The sequence below is a fragment of the Rhinoraja longicauda genome, chromosome 2 (assembly GCF_053455715.1).
Source record: "Rhinoraja longicauda isolate Sanriku21f chromosome 2, sRhiLon1.1, whole genome shotgun sequence".
NCBI lineage: Eukaryota > Metazoa > Chordata > Chondrichthyes > Rajiformes > Arhynchobatidae > Rhinoraja > Rhinoraja longicauda.
The window spans coordinates 85,924,284-85,941,879 of record NC_135954.1 but is presented as its reverse complement, the minus strand read 5'-3'; the positions used below and the strand labels follow the sequence as shown (position 1 = coordinate 85,941,879).

Below are 17,596 nucleotides of genomic sequence, written 5' to 3'. Positions count from 1 at the left end.
ATGAGAGGGGATCTTATAGAAACATATAAAATTATAAAAGGACTGGACAAGCTAGATGCAGGAAATTTTTTCCCAATGTTGGGCGAGTCCAGAACCAGGGGCCACAGTCTTAGAATAAAAGGGAGGCCATTTAAAACTGAGTTGAGAAAAAACCTTTTCACCCAGAGAGTTGTGAATTTGTGGAATTCTCTGCCACAGAGGGCAGTGGAAGCCAAATCACTGGATGGGTTTAAGAGAGAGTTAGATAGAGCTCTAGGGGCTAGTGGAATCAAGGGATATGGGAAGAAGGCAGGCACAGGTTATTGATTGGGGATGATCAGCCATGATCACAATGAATGGCGGTGCTGGCTCGAAGGGCCGAATGGCCTCCTCCTGCACCTATTTTCTATGTTTCTATGTTTCTAACTATTTAGTATAATGTTTGAACCCATGATCATGTGGCTGAGGCACAAGTGCCACCACCGTAGTCAGCATTATTTCCCTCAATAACCTATATAATTTTATCAACTGGAATAATATGTACAATGGCTATGCCCAGTAATACGCATATAATGCCTAGGAAGTGCCAGCTTATTTATATCATATCATATCATATCATATATATACAGCGGGAAACAGGCCTTTTCGGCCCACCAAGTCCGTGCCGCCCAGCGATCCCTGTACATTAACACTATCCTACACCCACTAGGGACAATTTAAAAAAAAACATTTTTACCCAGCCAATTAACCTACATACCTGTACGTCTTTGGAGTGTGGGAGGAAACCGAAGATCTCGGAGAAAACCCACGCAGGTCACGGGGAGAACGTACAAACTCCTTACAGTGCAGCACCCGTAGTCAGGATCGAACCTGAGTCTCCGGCGCTGCATTCGCTGTAAAGCAGCAACTCTACCGCTGCGCTACCGTGCGCTAGGGTGAATCTTGCTGGCTAAGACCTGCTAGTAATGTTTTGGATAATGTGGATCTAGCTTACTGGATTGAAACCTCCCAGACTCCAGCAGTGTGGCCTAGGCAGTGGTAGGGCTTCCTATGTTGCAGTTAGGAAGTCCCATGACTGGAATGTCTTTGAAAGCTTTTCTCATCTGGTAAAACCCCATAACTGGCTCTGCCAACAGTCTAAGCTTTACTGAGTTTCTATATTTCTTTGGCATTCAGAAAGATTGAAAAGTTACTAAAAGTGAAGTCGTTATTTAATAAATATTAACTTGCCATTGAAAGTAATTTGAATTAAATATTTACAGACAATTAAAATAATTTATCTAATACATAGTTTAAACTATTAAACTGAACAAAAAAACCCTCAAAAACCTCAACCTGCCTTCTCTGTCTCATAACCACAGCCCTAAATCCCAATTGAAAACAGTGGAGTCCATGATAGATCTAAACTGATGCAAAAAAACAAACCATGATTTCCTGGTTTAAATGCTTTCCCTCTGAATCTTAAGATGACCCTTCCACAAAGTGGAACTTGCTGCTGTCACATGTCATGATTCTTAACTGTGTCAAATATTCAGAGATTTTAATAATTCAAATGATTTATAAAGAAGACTGGGAATTTTATTTTAATACTTCAATGTGTTTTTAATTATTAACCGCATATGGTATTAATGTTTCATTGATTGTAAAGCACATTAAATGGGAATGAGTTGCCATACAGATTTAAGTGAATGTCTCATCAAACATAATCCCTCCAGATTATAATTTAAATTTCTTTTGATATATGGTAATATTAAGCATATAATTGTTTCCACTCTGGTGTATAACCTGAACACCAGAGCAGTTGTTCTGCTACCTTGCATCACATTTTACAAAGAATTCCTTAATATTTCCAGAATGTAATAAGGATCAGGTGTAACTTTATTTTTTACCGTTAAAGTATGTAGCATTTTACATTAACCAAAATGGCAATATATGGTCAGCGTGATGATGATTATCTTTTTAAATTAATGATCACTTTTGGTTTGAATCAAATTATTTTAATAAGACTGCAATCACAACTTTTACAGGATTTCAATTCAAGTGAGCATAATGTGACATAGACTTCAGATTGAGAGTACACCGGCGATCTAAATTGTTATTGGAATTTAAGAGACATTTGGATAGGCATATGGGTATGTAGGGAATGGAGGGATATGGACTATGTGCAGGTAGGTAAGAACTGGTGTTGGCATTGTGTTTGGTACAGACTGTGGGCCAAATGGCCCATTCTTGTGCTGTACTGTTCTCTATTCTAATTTATTGATGCGTGTCAAATTTACTAACATAATAAACAGTGAATTTTCATTCTGTTACCAACAAAAAAAGCCCCAAAAAGCATGGTCTAATACCTTCTTGCTACTGTATCTTGACAAAACCAGCTGTCATGATAGAGTTTGAAATTTTGTCTGTAAGATATAATGTACGGCAATTTTGGGTTGTTGTATGCGTCACTGTCGGACAACAATTTGAATTTAGATACTAGCCCATGGATGCTTATGCTGGGGATCTTGCAAGGTCACCAAGCAAATTTGGTATGACTGACCCGGCTGGGGGGGGGGGGTGGAAGTTTGATTGAATGGTACCAGAACAACAATCTTGCTCTCAATGTTAGCAAGACCAAGGAGCTGATTGTTGACTTCAGGAGAGGAAAACCACAGATCCACAAACGTCTTCACTAACGGGATGATGGTGGAAAGAGTGAACATCTTTAAATTCCTGAGCATGCATATCTCTGAAGGTCTGTCCTGGGACCAGCACATCGATTCACTCACAAAGAAAGCTCATCAACGCCTCTATTTGCTTAAAAGATTGAGGGGGATTCATAATGTCGACAAATAGCCAATCGAACCTCGAAAGCATACCATAGAGAGCATGAAGCCTGTACGGCAACTCAAATGACCAGGAAAGAAAAATACTCCAGAGAGTGGTAGACACTGCCTGGTCCATCACAGGTACTGACTTCCCCACTATCGAAGGGAGCTAGATGAGGCGTTGCTTGAAAAAGACAGCCACTATTATCAAAGATCCACACTAAACTGGTCACACTCTCATTTCACTACTACTATCAGGAATATGTTTTGAGCCTGGACTTAAAACATACTTCTATTCTTTAGCGTTTTGGAGCCTTCTGATGGGGCTGATTTTTGTTTTGTCCTGAACCCTTTGAACTTCTTTTGTGCCTGTGTGCTGTGGTCTGTTTCTTATTGTGTTTTTAGTACCTGCTCTGATGTACAGCATTTTGGTCAACATGGGTTGTTTTTAATTGTGCTTTATTAATAAACTTGATTGATTGATTGAGGAATATGGTAGAGGAGCCTGAAAACCACAACCACCATGTTCAGGAACAGCTTCTTCCCAGCATCCATCAGGCTTTCCAACACAGCACAATACTTATCTTTGTAACAAATATCTTCTCTAGATTATGTCTTTGGTTGCACTCTGGACTTATGTTTTTGCACTCTTATGGTCACCTAATATTACAGTTATTAATCTATTATATTTTTGATTATTTTATATTTGCACATTATTGCATTTATGGGTCTGTTATGTTGCAGTAAATAAGAATTTTATTATTTCGATGTGTGATACATATGACAATAAAATACCATTGACTCTTACTAAACAATTTAAAATTATAGACTTAAACCTTTGAAAAAGGGTCATTTTGTGAGTTTTTTTCAACGTTAATTGAATGTAAAGCTCATGATCAAAATAGTCAACAGAATGAAAACCTGAAAGAAATAAGAATTTGTGCGGCCAGTGATTCAAATTTCTGTTTTTTTAAAGGTTGTGATATAGGGTGGGATTGGTCTGGGCAAGAGAAGTTTAGAGATTAATTTACAATCTGCCAAGAACAATGTCTTCATTTTGTGGGTGTAGAAAATAACTTGTGAAGAACACATAACAGGACGGAGTCCAGAAAAAGCTCATCATAATGGTGTATCCAATTGCCTGTGATTGGCTGTTATTAAGCAGAATGGAAATCAATCTCCTTCCTGATTTGGAAGCTGATCCCAGTATTCAGGGCTTATTTCATTCAAAAGCATAATTGGGACTTTAACTTGACTTTATAACACTTTGTCTTCGCTATCATGAATGGGGTTTTGTATTTTTTGCTTTCATTGAAATTAAAATAGTTAATTAATGATATGATTCGAAAAGGATTTTGACCTCTTTTTAAAAAGTGAAGATCCCAGAAACAAAGTGCAGTTAAGCAATTTGCACATTTTCAGGATATTTGCGACAATAGGTTTTGTTTCGTTCATTTCCAGGAGAAATTACCATATTTAATGGGATTTTTATGCTGCTTTTGCTTTTGTAAAGTTTGATAACATAGTAAGCGATCCAGTTTCTAGTATAACGTCATCAAATGTGCTTTGAGCAGTGTGTATGAGCGCTGAGAATAGATTTCACACTGATGACAATTCCTTTGGATGCAAACTAAATTTAAAACCCAAAGCAAATTATGGTAACCTGCTACCTGTGTTACAATTAATAAGAGCTGGTCATCTCTGCCTAGTAATGTACGAATATCACTTGCTTAGGCTGGTGCTCGTGGACAATGTTCTGTGATTAATTAGTCAGCTTGTGACTAATATTTAGTTTAATGTGTTTAACCTCTCAATGCATACCCAGAGATGTTTTGCCAATGAGGTTAGTTTCTTGAACTTTTTTGTGCTGAGGAGGTAGTGGAGGGCGACACGGAATTCAAGTGTTTTTCAGTTTTTCAGTTTCAATGCATGAAGCTGCATTGATTCTCTTTTAAATTATGTTTCAGTTCAAAAGCATTTGTTTGAAAATTACTCGAGCTTATTGGAAAAAATATTTGCTGCGATGATATAGCAAATACAACTTTAGGGGGCTGTAAATTTTATTTTGTAGATAAATTAATGCTATTTTACATGGATCCTGTGAATCTGTTTTATGACCATGAAGAAAAATACTGATTTTAAAAAGTACTTTAAGGTTTTTTTTCTTTTTTTAATCGATGGGCAGTTTAAATTATTTTGTACCTCTGGTATGTGGTCATCGGTTTTCAGCCTTATGAGTCATATTGTTAATATAATGTCTAGACCTGAGACCTAAGGCAGCAGGAGATCCCTGTGGATGCCAATTTTTTTGTTGTATTCAAGAAATGTGAATAGTCTTTACATTACATTTAAACTGGACCAGATGGTTTGTTTTAATGCTTTTCATGTACTTTCAAGCAACAGCACAGCATTTTGTTTCAAAGATTTTTGTCTTGCTTTAAGTCATAGTTATAAAATGATTCATAACTATCCTGTGGTAACTAAACCCTCAAAGCTGATATTATTGCACAAGATATTTTCCCTCTCATTCTCTCTAATTCCATTACATCTTTAGTGCAAAACAACATACAGTCCTCGAAAATTGTGTTTTTATTTTGCTCTCAAATAATTCTAGCCACAATATAGAATAAATGTAATAAAATTAGTATTGCTATGTTGGTATTGATTTTGATAATGAGCGCACAACCAATACCATAAATAAACAAGTGTATTGGTTTTATTATAGACCGCTATAAATTAAAGTTGCTTCTTGTGTACATTTGAATGAATCAGTGTACATTCTCATGGATGGAGTCATAAATAGCACAAAAACACAGCATAGCACAAGATGCCCTATCTAAGAAAGTCCCATTGCCCACTTTTGACCCAAATCCCTCTTAAACCCTTTTAAATGTTGTTATTATACCTACCTCATCTACTTCTCTGGCAGTTTGTTCCTTATATCCTCCTGTGTGGAAAAAGTTGCACCTCAGATTTCTATTAAATATTACCCCTCTCACCCTAAACATTACCCCTCTCATCCTCTACTTCTTGATTTCTCCTATCCTGAGAAAAATACTCTGTGCGTTTATCCTATCCATTTTCCTCATGATTTTATACATCTCTATAAGATCAACCCCCTAAGCCTCCTTTGCTCCAAGGACCTAAGTCCTAGGCTGCCGAACATCTCCCTATAGCTCAGGCCCTCGAGCACTGGTAGCATCCTCAAAAGGTTTTTGCATAGAAAATAGGTGCAGGAGTAGGCCATTCAGCCCTTGAGCCAGCACTGCCATTCAATATGATCATGGCTGATCATCCAAAATCAGTACCCCGTTCTGGCTTTTTCCCCATATCCCTTGATTCCCTTGGCCCTAAGAACTAAATCTAACTCTCTCTTGAAAACATCCAGTGAATTGGCCTCCACTGCCTTCTGTGGCAGAGAATTCCACAGATTCACAACTCTCTGGGTGAAAAGGTTTTTCCTCATCTCAGTCTTAAATGGCCTACCCCTTATTCTTAAACTGTGACCCCTGGTTCTGGACTGCCCCAACATCGGGAACATTTTTCCTGCATCTACCCTGTCCAATCCTCTTAAGAATTTTATATGTTTCAATAAGAACCCCTCTCATCCTTCTAAATTCCAGCGAATACAAGCCCAGTCGACCCATTCTTTCATTATACGTCAGTCCCGCCATCCCAGGAATTAACCTGGTGAACCTATGCTGCACTCCCTCAATAGCAATAATGTCCTTCCTCAAATTAGGAGACCACAATTGCACACAATACTCCAGGTGCGGTCTCACCTGGTCCCTGTACAACTGCAGTAGGACCTCCTTGCTCATAAACTCAAATCCTCTCGCAATGAAGGCCAACATGCCATTGGCTTTCTTCACTACCTGCTGTACCTGCATGCTTACTTTCAGTGACTGATGTACAAGCACACCCAGGTCTTGTTGCACCTCCCCTTCTCCTGATCTGACACCATTCAGATAATAATCTGCCTTCCTGTTCTTGCCACCAAAGTGGATAACCTCACATTTATCCTCATTATACTGCACCTGCCATGTTTCTGCCCACTCACCCAACTTACCCAAGTCAACCTGCAGCCTCATAGCATCCTCCTCGCAGCTCACACTGCCACCCAGCTTTGTGTCATCCGCAAACTTAGAGATGTTACATTTAATTCCGTCGTTTAAATTGTTAATATATATTGTAAACAACTGGGGTCTCAGCACCGAGCCTTGCGGCACCCCACTAGTCACAGCCTGCCATTCTGAAAAGGACCCGTTAATTCCTACTCTTTGCTTCCTGTCTGCCAACCAGTTCTCTATCCATGTCAATACCCTACCCCCAATATCATGTGCTCTAATTTTGCACACTGATTTCTTGTGTGGGACCTTGTCAAAGGCTTTTTGAAAGTCCAGATACACCACATCCACTGGCTCTCCCTTATCGATTATACTTGTTACATCCTCAAAAAATTCCAAAAGATTAGTCAAGCATGATTTCCCCTTCATAAATCCCTATCTCCCTGTTCCTACCCTCACTAGCACGAGGTACGGGATGCAACCCAGTGATAACCACCCTAGAAGTCCTGCTTTTCAGCATCCCACCTAGTTCTCGAACTAACGTTGCAGAACCTTCCTCTTCTTACCCACGTCATTTGTGCCTACGTGCACAACTACTTCCGGCTGCTCACCTTCCCTCTCGAGGATGTTCTGAAGTCGGTCTGAGACGTTTTGGACTCTGGCACCAGGGAGGGAACACACCTTCCTCGAGTCTCGCCTGTCACCACAGAATTTCCTATCTGCACCACGGACAATGGAGTCACCCACCACTGCACTTTTTCCAGCTTAATTACATCTTTCCCATAGCAGAACAACCAAAGCTGAACACAATATTGCACATGCTGCTCACCCACTTCGTGTGCCACTTTAACATAACATCTTCACTTCCATAGTTCCCTGTCTGATGAAGGCAGCATGTCAAAAGCCTTCTTCACCACGCAACCGTTCACTGAGAAAGTCCTGCCCTGGTTTGCTCTCTCAAAATGCAACACCTCATACCTATCTGAATTAAACTCCATTTGCCATTTCTCAGTCCACTTGCCTAGCTGATCAACATCCCACTGTAATTCTTAATATCTATCTTCACTGTCTACAATACCACCTATTTTAGTACTTTTTCGTTTTTAGTTACACTCCTTTTAAATAGAAGCACAACATGAGTCACCCTCCAGTCTTCATATATCTCAGCCCATGGCTCCTGCAATTTTGTTTCTACAGTGCCCTCCATAATGTTTGGGACAAAGACCCATCATTTATTTATTTGCCTCTGTACTCCACAATTTGAGATTTGTATTAGAAAAAAAATCACATGTGGTTAAAGTGCACATTGTCAGATTTTAATAAAGGCCATTTTTACATATTTTGGTTTCACTATGTAGAAATTACAGCAGTGTTTATTCATTGTCCCCATTTCAGGGCACTATAATGTTTTGGACACAGCAATGTCATGTAAATGAAAGTAGTCATGTTTAGTATTTTGTTGCATATCCTTTGCATGCAATGACTGCTTGAAGTCTGCGATTCATGGACATCACCAGTTGCTGGGTGTCTTCTCTGGTAATGCTCTGCCAGGCCTGTATTGCAGCCATCTTTAGCTTATGCTTGTTTTGGGGGCTAGTCCCCTTCAGTTTTATCTGTAGCATATAAAAGGCATGCTCAATTGGGTTCAGATCGGGTGATTGACTTGGGCACTCAAGAATTGATCATTTTCTAGCTTTGAAAAACTCCTTTGTTGCTTTAGCAGTATGTTTGGGATCATTGTCTTGCTGTAGAATGAACCGTCGGCCAATGAGTTTTGAGGCTTTTGTTTGAACTTGAGCAGATAGGACACTTCAGAATTAATTATGCTACTACCATCAGCAGTTGTATCATCAATGAAGATAAGTGAGCCAGCACCTTCAGCAGCCATACATGCCCAGGCCATAACACCCCCACCACCGTGTTTCACAGATGAGGTGGTATGCTTTGGATCTTGGGCAGCTCCTTCTCTCCTCCATACTTTGCTCTTGCCATCACTCTGATATAAGTAAATCTTCGTCTCATCTTTCCACAAGACCTTTTTCCAGAACTGTGGTTGGTCTTTTCAGTACTTCTTGGCAAACTGTAACCTGGCCATCCTATTTTTGCGGCTAACCAGTGGTTTGCATCTTGCAGTGTAGCCTCTGTATTTCTGTTCATGACGTCTTCTGCAGATAATGGTCCTTGACAAATCCATACCTGTTTCCTGAAGAGTGTTTCTGGTCTGTTGGACCAGTGTTTGGGGATTTTTCTTTATTATAGAGAGAATTCTTCTGTCATCAGCTGTGATGGTCTTCCTTGGCCTGCCAGTCCCTTTGCGATTAGTAAGCTCACCAGTGCTCTCTTTCTTCTTAATGATGTCCCAAACAACTGATTTTGTTAAGCTTAATGTTTGGCTGATGCCTCCAACAGTTTTATTCTTATTTCTCAGTCTCATAATGGCTTCTTTGATTTTCATTGCCACAACTTTGGTCCTCATGTTGATAAACAGCAATAAAAGTTTCCAAAGGTGATGGAAAGACTGGAGGAAAGACTTGGTGCTGAAAGCTCTCTTATACCTGCATTAAGGAGGCATTACACACCTGAGCAATTACAAATACCTGTGAAGCCATGTGTTCCAAACATTATGGTGCCCTGAAATGGGTGGACTATGCATAAACACAGCTGTAATTTCTACACGGTGAAACCAAAGTGTATAAAAATGGCCTTTAATAAAATCTGACAATGTGCATTTTAACCACATGTGATTTTTTCTATTACAAATCTCAAGTTGTGGAGTACAGAGGCAAATAAATAAATGATGGGTTTTGTCCCAAACATTATGGAGGGCACTGTAGCTTTGTTGGATATATCTGATCAGGCCCCAAGAATGTATCTACCTTCATACATTTTAGGCGACCAAGCACCTCCTTGACTGTAATATAGACTGCCCTCAGTTATTGCCATTAACTTTCCCAAAATCCTTAGTCGTCGTGTCTTTCTCGGTACGAGAAATATGCATTGAGGACCTTGTCCATCTCCTATGGCTCCACACATAGTTGACCACTTAGGAAGAATGTGGAGGAAGTATGTAGGGATTGTACAGAGTGAAACTAAAAGAATATGTTAATATAGGAAATTCCCAAGTGTAGTCATTTGTTGAGGGTGGGGAAAAATGCCACAAAATATTAGCAATAAATATAATTAAATTGGGTAACTTAAGAACAAAGTAACAATTTTTGAATTATTCTTGTAAATAGAAGAATACCAGTGCTTCAGTTCTTTTAAGTAAAATCATGTACCTTATGGGAAATTCTAGATGCTAGCAGCACATGGCATCTTCCAGCATAACTGGTCAGCTGCACAAAGAGAATGGGTTTGATGTTTGGTCCCAAGGCTCACTGAAGTATCAAAGCTGTTGCTTTCATTAAACATCTATTGACAAGCATTCAAAGTAATTTGGAGTCTGTTTAAATAAAACACAATAATGTTCATATTTAAGTTATGAAGAAAATGAAAGATAAATTATACAAAACAATTTAATATTTAAACAAATTAAATCAAATATAAAAAACTGTGCTCCTTTCTCCAGCAACTAGTTTCTCCCGTATATGTTAATTGGGCTGGAAACAGAAAATGCTGGAAACACACAGCAAGTCAGGCAACATCTATGAAAGATAAATAAAGTTGACATTTCAGATTGAAGACCCTTCTTCAGAACTAGTAAAGAGAGGAACTTTTTAATTGCGGAGGTGAGGGGAGAGGCAGATAGGGCAAAGGGACTCTGATAAAGTGAAACCAGTAAAATACAGTTACATAGTAGTTGCATTAAATTTTACAATACTCACCCATCCAACAGATTTCTAAACAAGGATTTTTTATTTTTTTTAAAAGCAGATTGATTGATATCCTCTAATGAAAATAAGTTTTGGGTAGTTTTAAACAGATTTTCTATTGGTGCTAAGTGGCCACCGTAAGAACATAAGAAATAGAACATTAGTAAGAACATTAGTATCATTTGCCTCACTGCCTTTTTTCTGTATAAGCCCCGTATCTCTTGATTCCTTCAATATCTAAAAAAATATCTATCTGTCTTGAATGTACTGAGCCTGAGCCAGCTTGAGAAATTCCAAAGTTTCATTATATTTTGGGTGAAGAAATCTGTTTTCATTTCAATCCTGAATGGCTGACCCTTCATTTTATGTGATCCTGGTTCAAGATAGCATCCACCATTAGAAACATATCTTTGTCAAGCCCAGCTTGAATTTTGTATGTTTCAAGAGATGGTAGGCCATGATTGCCCAATCTCTCTTAAAAGAGCAAACCTCTCATTCCAGGAATCCTGCAAAACATGAGTTGCAACATTCTGTAATTGTAGTCCATGTTGGACACAGCAGTGGAGCCCAGCCCATGTTGCTGGGATTCTCCAACATTATATTGAAGAATTACCAATCATATCTTACTCTCCCCCTCCTTTACTCTCTCTACACCAATGACTGCACCTCCACAGACTCCTCTGTCAATATTCTCAATTTTGCAGATGACACAACTCTGATTGGACTGATTTAGGATGGGGAGGAATCTGCCTACAGACAGGAAGTGACACAACTGGCGTCCTGATGCCATTGCAACAACCTGGAGCTCAATGCTCTTAAGACGGTGGAATTGATCGTAGACTTTAGGAGAGCTCTCCCTCCCCTCCCACCACTCACCATCGACAACACCACAGTCACATAAGTTCCTTGGAACAATCATCTGCAGGTACCTTAAATGGGAGGCCACCATCGACTCCACAGTCAAAAAGGCCCAACAGAGGAGATACTTCCTGCGGCAGCTGAGAAAACACAATCTGCCACAGGCAATGATGGTCCAGTTTTTTACTGCCATCATAGAGTCTGTCCTCACCTTCTCCATCATGGTCTGGTTTGGCTCAGCCGCCAAGCATGACACCGGAGGCTGCAGCGCATCGTTTGATCAGCCGAGAAGGTTGTTGGCTGCAACCTTCCCCCCATCGATGAGCTGTACACTGCAAGGGCCAGGAAGAGAGCGGGTAAGATCATCTCTGACCCCTCTCACCCTGGCCACAAACTCTTTGAAGCACTTCCTTCTGGAAGGCGATTCCGGACTGTCAAAGCGCCACAGCCAGACATAAAATAGCTTTTTTACACGAGCAGTAGATCTAGTCAGCAACCAAGAGTCTGCAGCCTTTTGCTCTGGTATTTTATTTCATTCTTCACATGTATAAATTATGATGTTTTATTTTTAATTGTCTACTGTGTATCGTGTTGTTACTTGCGAGCAAAGCACCACGGCAAATTCCTTGTATGTATACATATTTGGCTAATAAAATTTATTCAATTCAATTAATTTCCAAGAAATTCCAGTATTGTGGATTGGGATGCAAAGGGGGAAGATAAAGAATAAAGAAAGGTTAAAAATTACTTTAATGTTCATAATAATATGTTTTTGTCCTCTTAACTGATGTTTCTATATTTAAACAGTTATTTTTAAACATTTGTTTCTATTTTTAAGATGTTTAAATGTATTTGATGTCAGATTTTAAGAAAATTGCTGAAATCAGTTATAACTTACAACTCTGCTTTCCACCAGCTGAGCCTGTTTGCTGCCCAAATCCAGGGTACAGTGAGTGCAGTCCTCCGCATCAGTCCTTCGGTGAATGTAGGCAGGAGTGGATAGTGGCAGGTGGCCTTGAGCAGTGGGTCAGATCCGGAACAATCTGATCCAGTATACTGCGTGAACAGCCAGTCAGACTATAAAATCCAATGAAAATGTTTGTAATATGCTGGCAGAGTTATTGGGAAAATGTGGTCAATTTACTGAGGTTGCAAATTGAACTGCATCAGAAGAGTTGATGGCGGTTAATCTGCACTCTGCTTAAATTCTTGCTTCATTGTATAGTGTAATAGTGATTAAGTTTAAAAAATCAGCCCATGTATCTTGTGGTGAATCAAACTAACAGTGAAAGACACGGCAAACATTCATGAACAACAGGAGGAACTCAGCAGGTCAGGCAGCATCTGTGGAGGGAAATGGACAGTTGATGTTTCAGGCTGACTCTTTATCTATTCTGAGTGAGTAAAGGGGTAGTGGCCAGTATGGAGAGTTGAAGGAAGTGGTGAGACATGAGCTAGCAAGCAATCGGTGGACACGTGAGGAGGGGTTGATTGGCAGATAATAATCAGGTGGGGGGGGATAGAGGATGGAGATAGCAAGAGGCTGGAAGGTGATGTGGGGTAATAAAAGCCTGCAGATTCTGGAATCTAATAGGAAAGAAAGGTGAAGAATTGTACTGAATGAGGGGTGGTGGCAGATGGTAACAACAGGGAGGTGAGGGGTAAGCAGTAGGGAAGGAGAAGGTGCCAAGTATCCGAGCTCTGTCTGCTGTGACTATCTGTAACTCCTACTTGCCAGCCATTTTAATTCCCCTTCTCATTCCCACACTGACTTGCCTGTTGCCAGTCTGTCGCACTGCCAGGCCGAGGCCAAAAACAAACTAGAGGAACGGCACGTCATATTTTGCATGGGTAGTCTACAACCAAGCAGCATGAACATTGAATAATCCAATTTCAGGTAACCTGCACCCCCCCCCTGTCCCTTTTTCTCTTCTATCTACGCTGGTCTTTGTTTCACCCATTAGCCTCATCATTTATGCCATTCCATTCTTCACCTTCCTTTTCCTTCAGATCCCAGAATCCATAGCCTTTTGTTCTCCACTTATCACTTCCCAGCCTCTGTGACTACACCCTATTTGCCAATCAAAAGCTTTTCACTGTACCTCAGAACACATGACAATAAACTGAGTAGGAAAAAAACTGCATATGCTGGTTTAAATCGAAGGTTGACACAAAATGTTGGGTAACCCAGCGGGTCAGGCAGCATCTCGGGAGAGAAGGAATGGGTGACGTTTCGAACCTACCCAAAACGTCACCCATTCTTTCCCTCCTGAGATGCTGCCTGACCCACTGAGTTACTCCAGCATTTTGTGTCTGACATTAAACTGAATTGAACTGAGTTCTCCTGCTGCTGTCAATTTCTGCACCAGATTTCAGCATCTGTTGTCTCTTTTGCCTCCTATCAAATGCATGGTTTGGGAAATTTGCCTGTTCATACACTGGCTTGTTCTGTAAAATATCTGCCCTTGCTATAGTTTACTCTTGTTTCACAATGCATTTGCTTCACTAAATGAAAAGAACAGTTCAAAACCTTTCATTCAAATTTCTAAATTTCCAGGAGCTGCAAAAGGAGCATGCGAGACAGGCTTTCATGCTGAAAGATAAAGATAAGAGTGGCAGTATTTCAGTCTTGGATTTCAAGGATATTATGATTACTGTTCGTCCACACATGGTAACCCAATTCGTGGAGCAATCATTAGTACCGGTAATCTGTATAGTTGCATTTAACATTTTAGTTCTGTACAGTAATGTAATTCTGTTGTTTTAAAAAGTAACATTTTTTTATTAGTCCTTTTAAACAAAGAAAATATTTCAAAACATGCGCTGCACAAAACCAAGGGAGATAAATTTACCTTGCATTCAGATTGGTACACAAGGTTCCAATAAAGTTAGCAAATAAGTTAGCAGGGCAATTGCTCAGAATGATGATTTGAGGCCAACTCCAAATTGGGTGTTAGCCATGGTTTCTTTGGAACCAGCAACCACTGGTTTTGCAAGTGCAAAAAGGGAATCCCACTGTAATTGTCTGATCAAAGACTGATTAATGCTAGCTGAACAATAATGCAAATAGGGGGAGGAGCCGAGCCAAAGCTGAGGGGGGCAAGTCTGAGGACAGTACTTTTATACAATTAGAAGGTGCACACTTACTTCAACTAGTTCCATAAGCCCTTTGAAATAGTTTTATGGCTCCTTTTGATCGTCAGGAATACTGGTTAGCTCCTCAGGCTTGGTACAAGTAGACTCTTCCTATTTGTACGCCAATCTAACATCGAGGCAATTGTTCCCATCTGTATAGTAAATCAAAGAATGGGGCTGCCCATACATTTATTTGTGCATGGGAATATGACATCAAGTGGACAGATGATATTCAGTGTCACCGGAGCGGTTGAATTTAAACCCTGCCCCATACCTATCTTCAAATGCCAGCGGTCGTATTTGAAACTCTATTTCTCTCCCCGTAACCATCCTTGGGCTAGTCACGAGAGTTGCAAAAATGTAAGTGCCTGTGATAATTTACTGCTGCCAGGTTTCTTTGGGTCATGGGAATCTTGAATAGTTTGAAATGCAATAATTTAAGATGGTAATATAAGCTACTACATTTCTACATATATGTTTATTTAGATTTCCATGAGTTGTTTTATGTTCTGCTCATAAGTTGTATAACCATTTGTAATATACCTCATTGAGGATAAGAGTAACTATAATAGCTAGATATTTCAAGGTTTTTATTCCCTGCAAGGAACAACATTTTAATTGTAAATAGAACAAGTGGACCCGTTGGGTCCAAACCTATCCTGCATTGGTGCAGCACCCCCTCCTCCCCTTCACCTCTCCCCCTCCCCATCCCCTTCACCCCTCCCTCCCCTCTCCCCCTCCCCCTCCCCTCTCCACCCCCACCCACTCCCCCATCCCCTTCACCCCTCCCCGCACCACCCACTCCCCTCCCCTCTCCCCCCCCCCACTCCCTAACCCCCTCCCTACCCCCCTCCCCCCTCGGCCCAACCGTGGAGCCATTGCCGGGCGGGGAGTGCCCCCATAGCCGTGTGCGGCATGGGGGGACAGGGAAAAAGGCACTGACCTCAGCCCCATTTCTCCTGCGGAGCCGGCGTCTCTTGCAGCTCGGCTGCAATCTGCGGCAGGGAATGCTGGCGACGGCATGGACCCGTTGCCGGGTGGGGAGTGTTTCCCGGGGCCGTGGGTGGGCAAGAGTGGATAGGGAGAAGGCACTGACCTCGGCCCTATTTCTCCTGTTGCGAACGGCGGGCAACAGCCATCTTGTTGGACCCTCTACGGGTTCTATGACTGTGGCCCCTGGTTCTGGACTCCCCCAACATTGGGAACATTTTTCCTGCATCTAGCTTGTCCAGCCCTTTTATAATTTTATATGTCTCTATAAGATCCCCTCTCATCCTTCCAAACTCTGGTGAATACAAGCCTAGTCTTTTCAATCTTTCCTCATATGACAGTCCCGCCATCCCAGGGATCAATCTCGTGAACCTACGCTGCACTGCCTCAATTTATAAAGATGTGTTTTCTCAAATTAGGAGACCAAAACTGTACACAATACTCCAGATGTGGTCGTTCCGGGGCCCTATACAACTGCAGAAGAACCTCTTTACTCCTATACTGAAATCCTCTCGTTATGAGGGCCAACATGCCATTAGCTTTCTTCACTGCCTGCTGTACCTGCATGCCAACCTTCAGTGACTAGTGTACAAGGACACCCAGGTCTCGCTGCACTTCCCCCTTACCTAACCTGACACCATTGAGATAATAATCTGCTTTCTTGTTTTTGCCGCCAAAGTGGATAACCTCACACTTATCTACATTATATTGCATCTGCCATGCATCTGCCCACTCACTCAACCTGTCCAGGTCACCCTGCAACCTCCTAACATCCTCTTCGCAGTTCACACTTCCACCCAGCTTTGTGTCATCTGCAAACTTGCTAGTGTTACTTCTAATTCCTTCCTCCAAATCATTAATATATAAGGTGAATAGTTGCGGCCCCAACACCGAGCCTTGCAGCATTCCACTCGCTACTGCCTGCCATTCTGAAAAGGACCTGTTTACTCTTACTTTTTGCTTCCTGTCTGCCAACCAATTCTCTATCCATGTCAACACTCTACCCCCAATACCATGTGCTCTAATTTTGCTCACCAATCTCCCATGTGGGACCTTATCAAAGGATTTCTGAAAGTCCAGATACACGACATCCCCTTCATCCATCTTACTTGTCACATCCTCAAAAAATTCCAGAAGATTAGTCAAGCATGACTTCCCCTTCATAAATCAATGCTGACTTGGACTTATCCTTTTACTGCTATCCAAATGCACCATTATTACCGCTTTAATAATTGACTCCAGCATCTTCCCCACCACCGATGTCAGGCTAACTGGTCTGTAATTCCCCGTTTTCTCTCTCACTCCTTTCTTGAAAAGTGGAATAACATTAGCTATCCCCCAATCCACAGGAACTGATCCTAAATGTTCACCAATGTGTCAACGATTTCTAGAGCCACCTCCCTGAGTATCCTAGGATGCAGACCATCAGGCCCTGGGGATGGGATTTATCAACCTTCAATCCCATCAGTCTACCCAATACTATTTCTCGCCTAATGCAAATTTCTTTCAGTTCCTCTATCCCCCTAGATCCTCTGTCCTCTAGTACATCTGGGAGATTGTTTGTGTCTTCCTTAGTGAAGACAGATCCAAAGTACCTGTTCAACTCTTCTGCCATTTCCTTGTTATCTATAATAATTTCACCCGTGTCTGCCTTCAAGGGACCCACATTTGTCTTTGCTAATCTTTTTCTCTTAATAGATAGATAGAAGACAGATAGATTACGTTTATACTGAAATATTTATGTTTCAAATAGCATTTGTCATGAGTAAAATTTATTATTTTTGTTTTGTTATTTGCAGGCAGCAGAAAGTACTCCAACCCATCAAGTCACCTTCTCCTACTTTAATAGTTTTAATTCCCTCCTTAACCACATGGAGCTCATTACAGGAGTCTACCGTACTATTGCTGACACCAGTAAAAATGTGAAAGTTGCTGAAGGTTAGAA

At 40.9% G+C, this 17,596-nt stretch overlaps 1 protein-coding gene across 1 annotated transcript in view; it reads left to right on the top strand.

Annotated features, from left to right (window-relative positions):
* Nucleotides 1-17,596, top strand: part of slc25a13 (solute carrier family 25 member 13) — a 103,722-nt gene that overhangs the window by 29,939 nt on the left and 56,187 nt on the right. The window contains exons 6-7 of the mRNA XM_078423304.1: nt 14,084-14,230; nt 17,451-17,589. Of these exons, the coding sequence (XP_078279430.1) occupies nt 14,084-14,230; nt 17,451-17,589 (286 nt within the window). The remainder of the gene's footprint in view (nt 1-14,083; nt 14,231-17,450; nt 17,590-17,596) is intronic.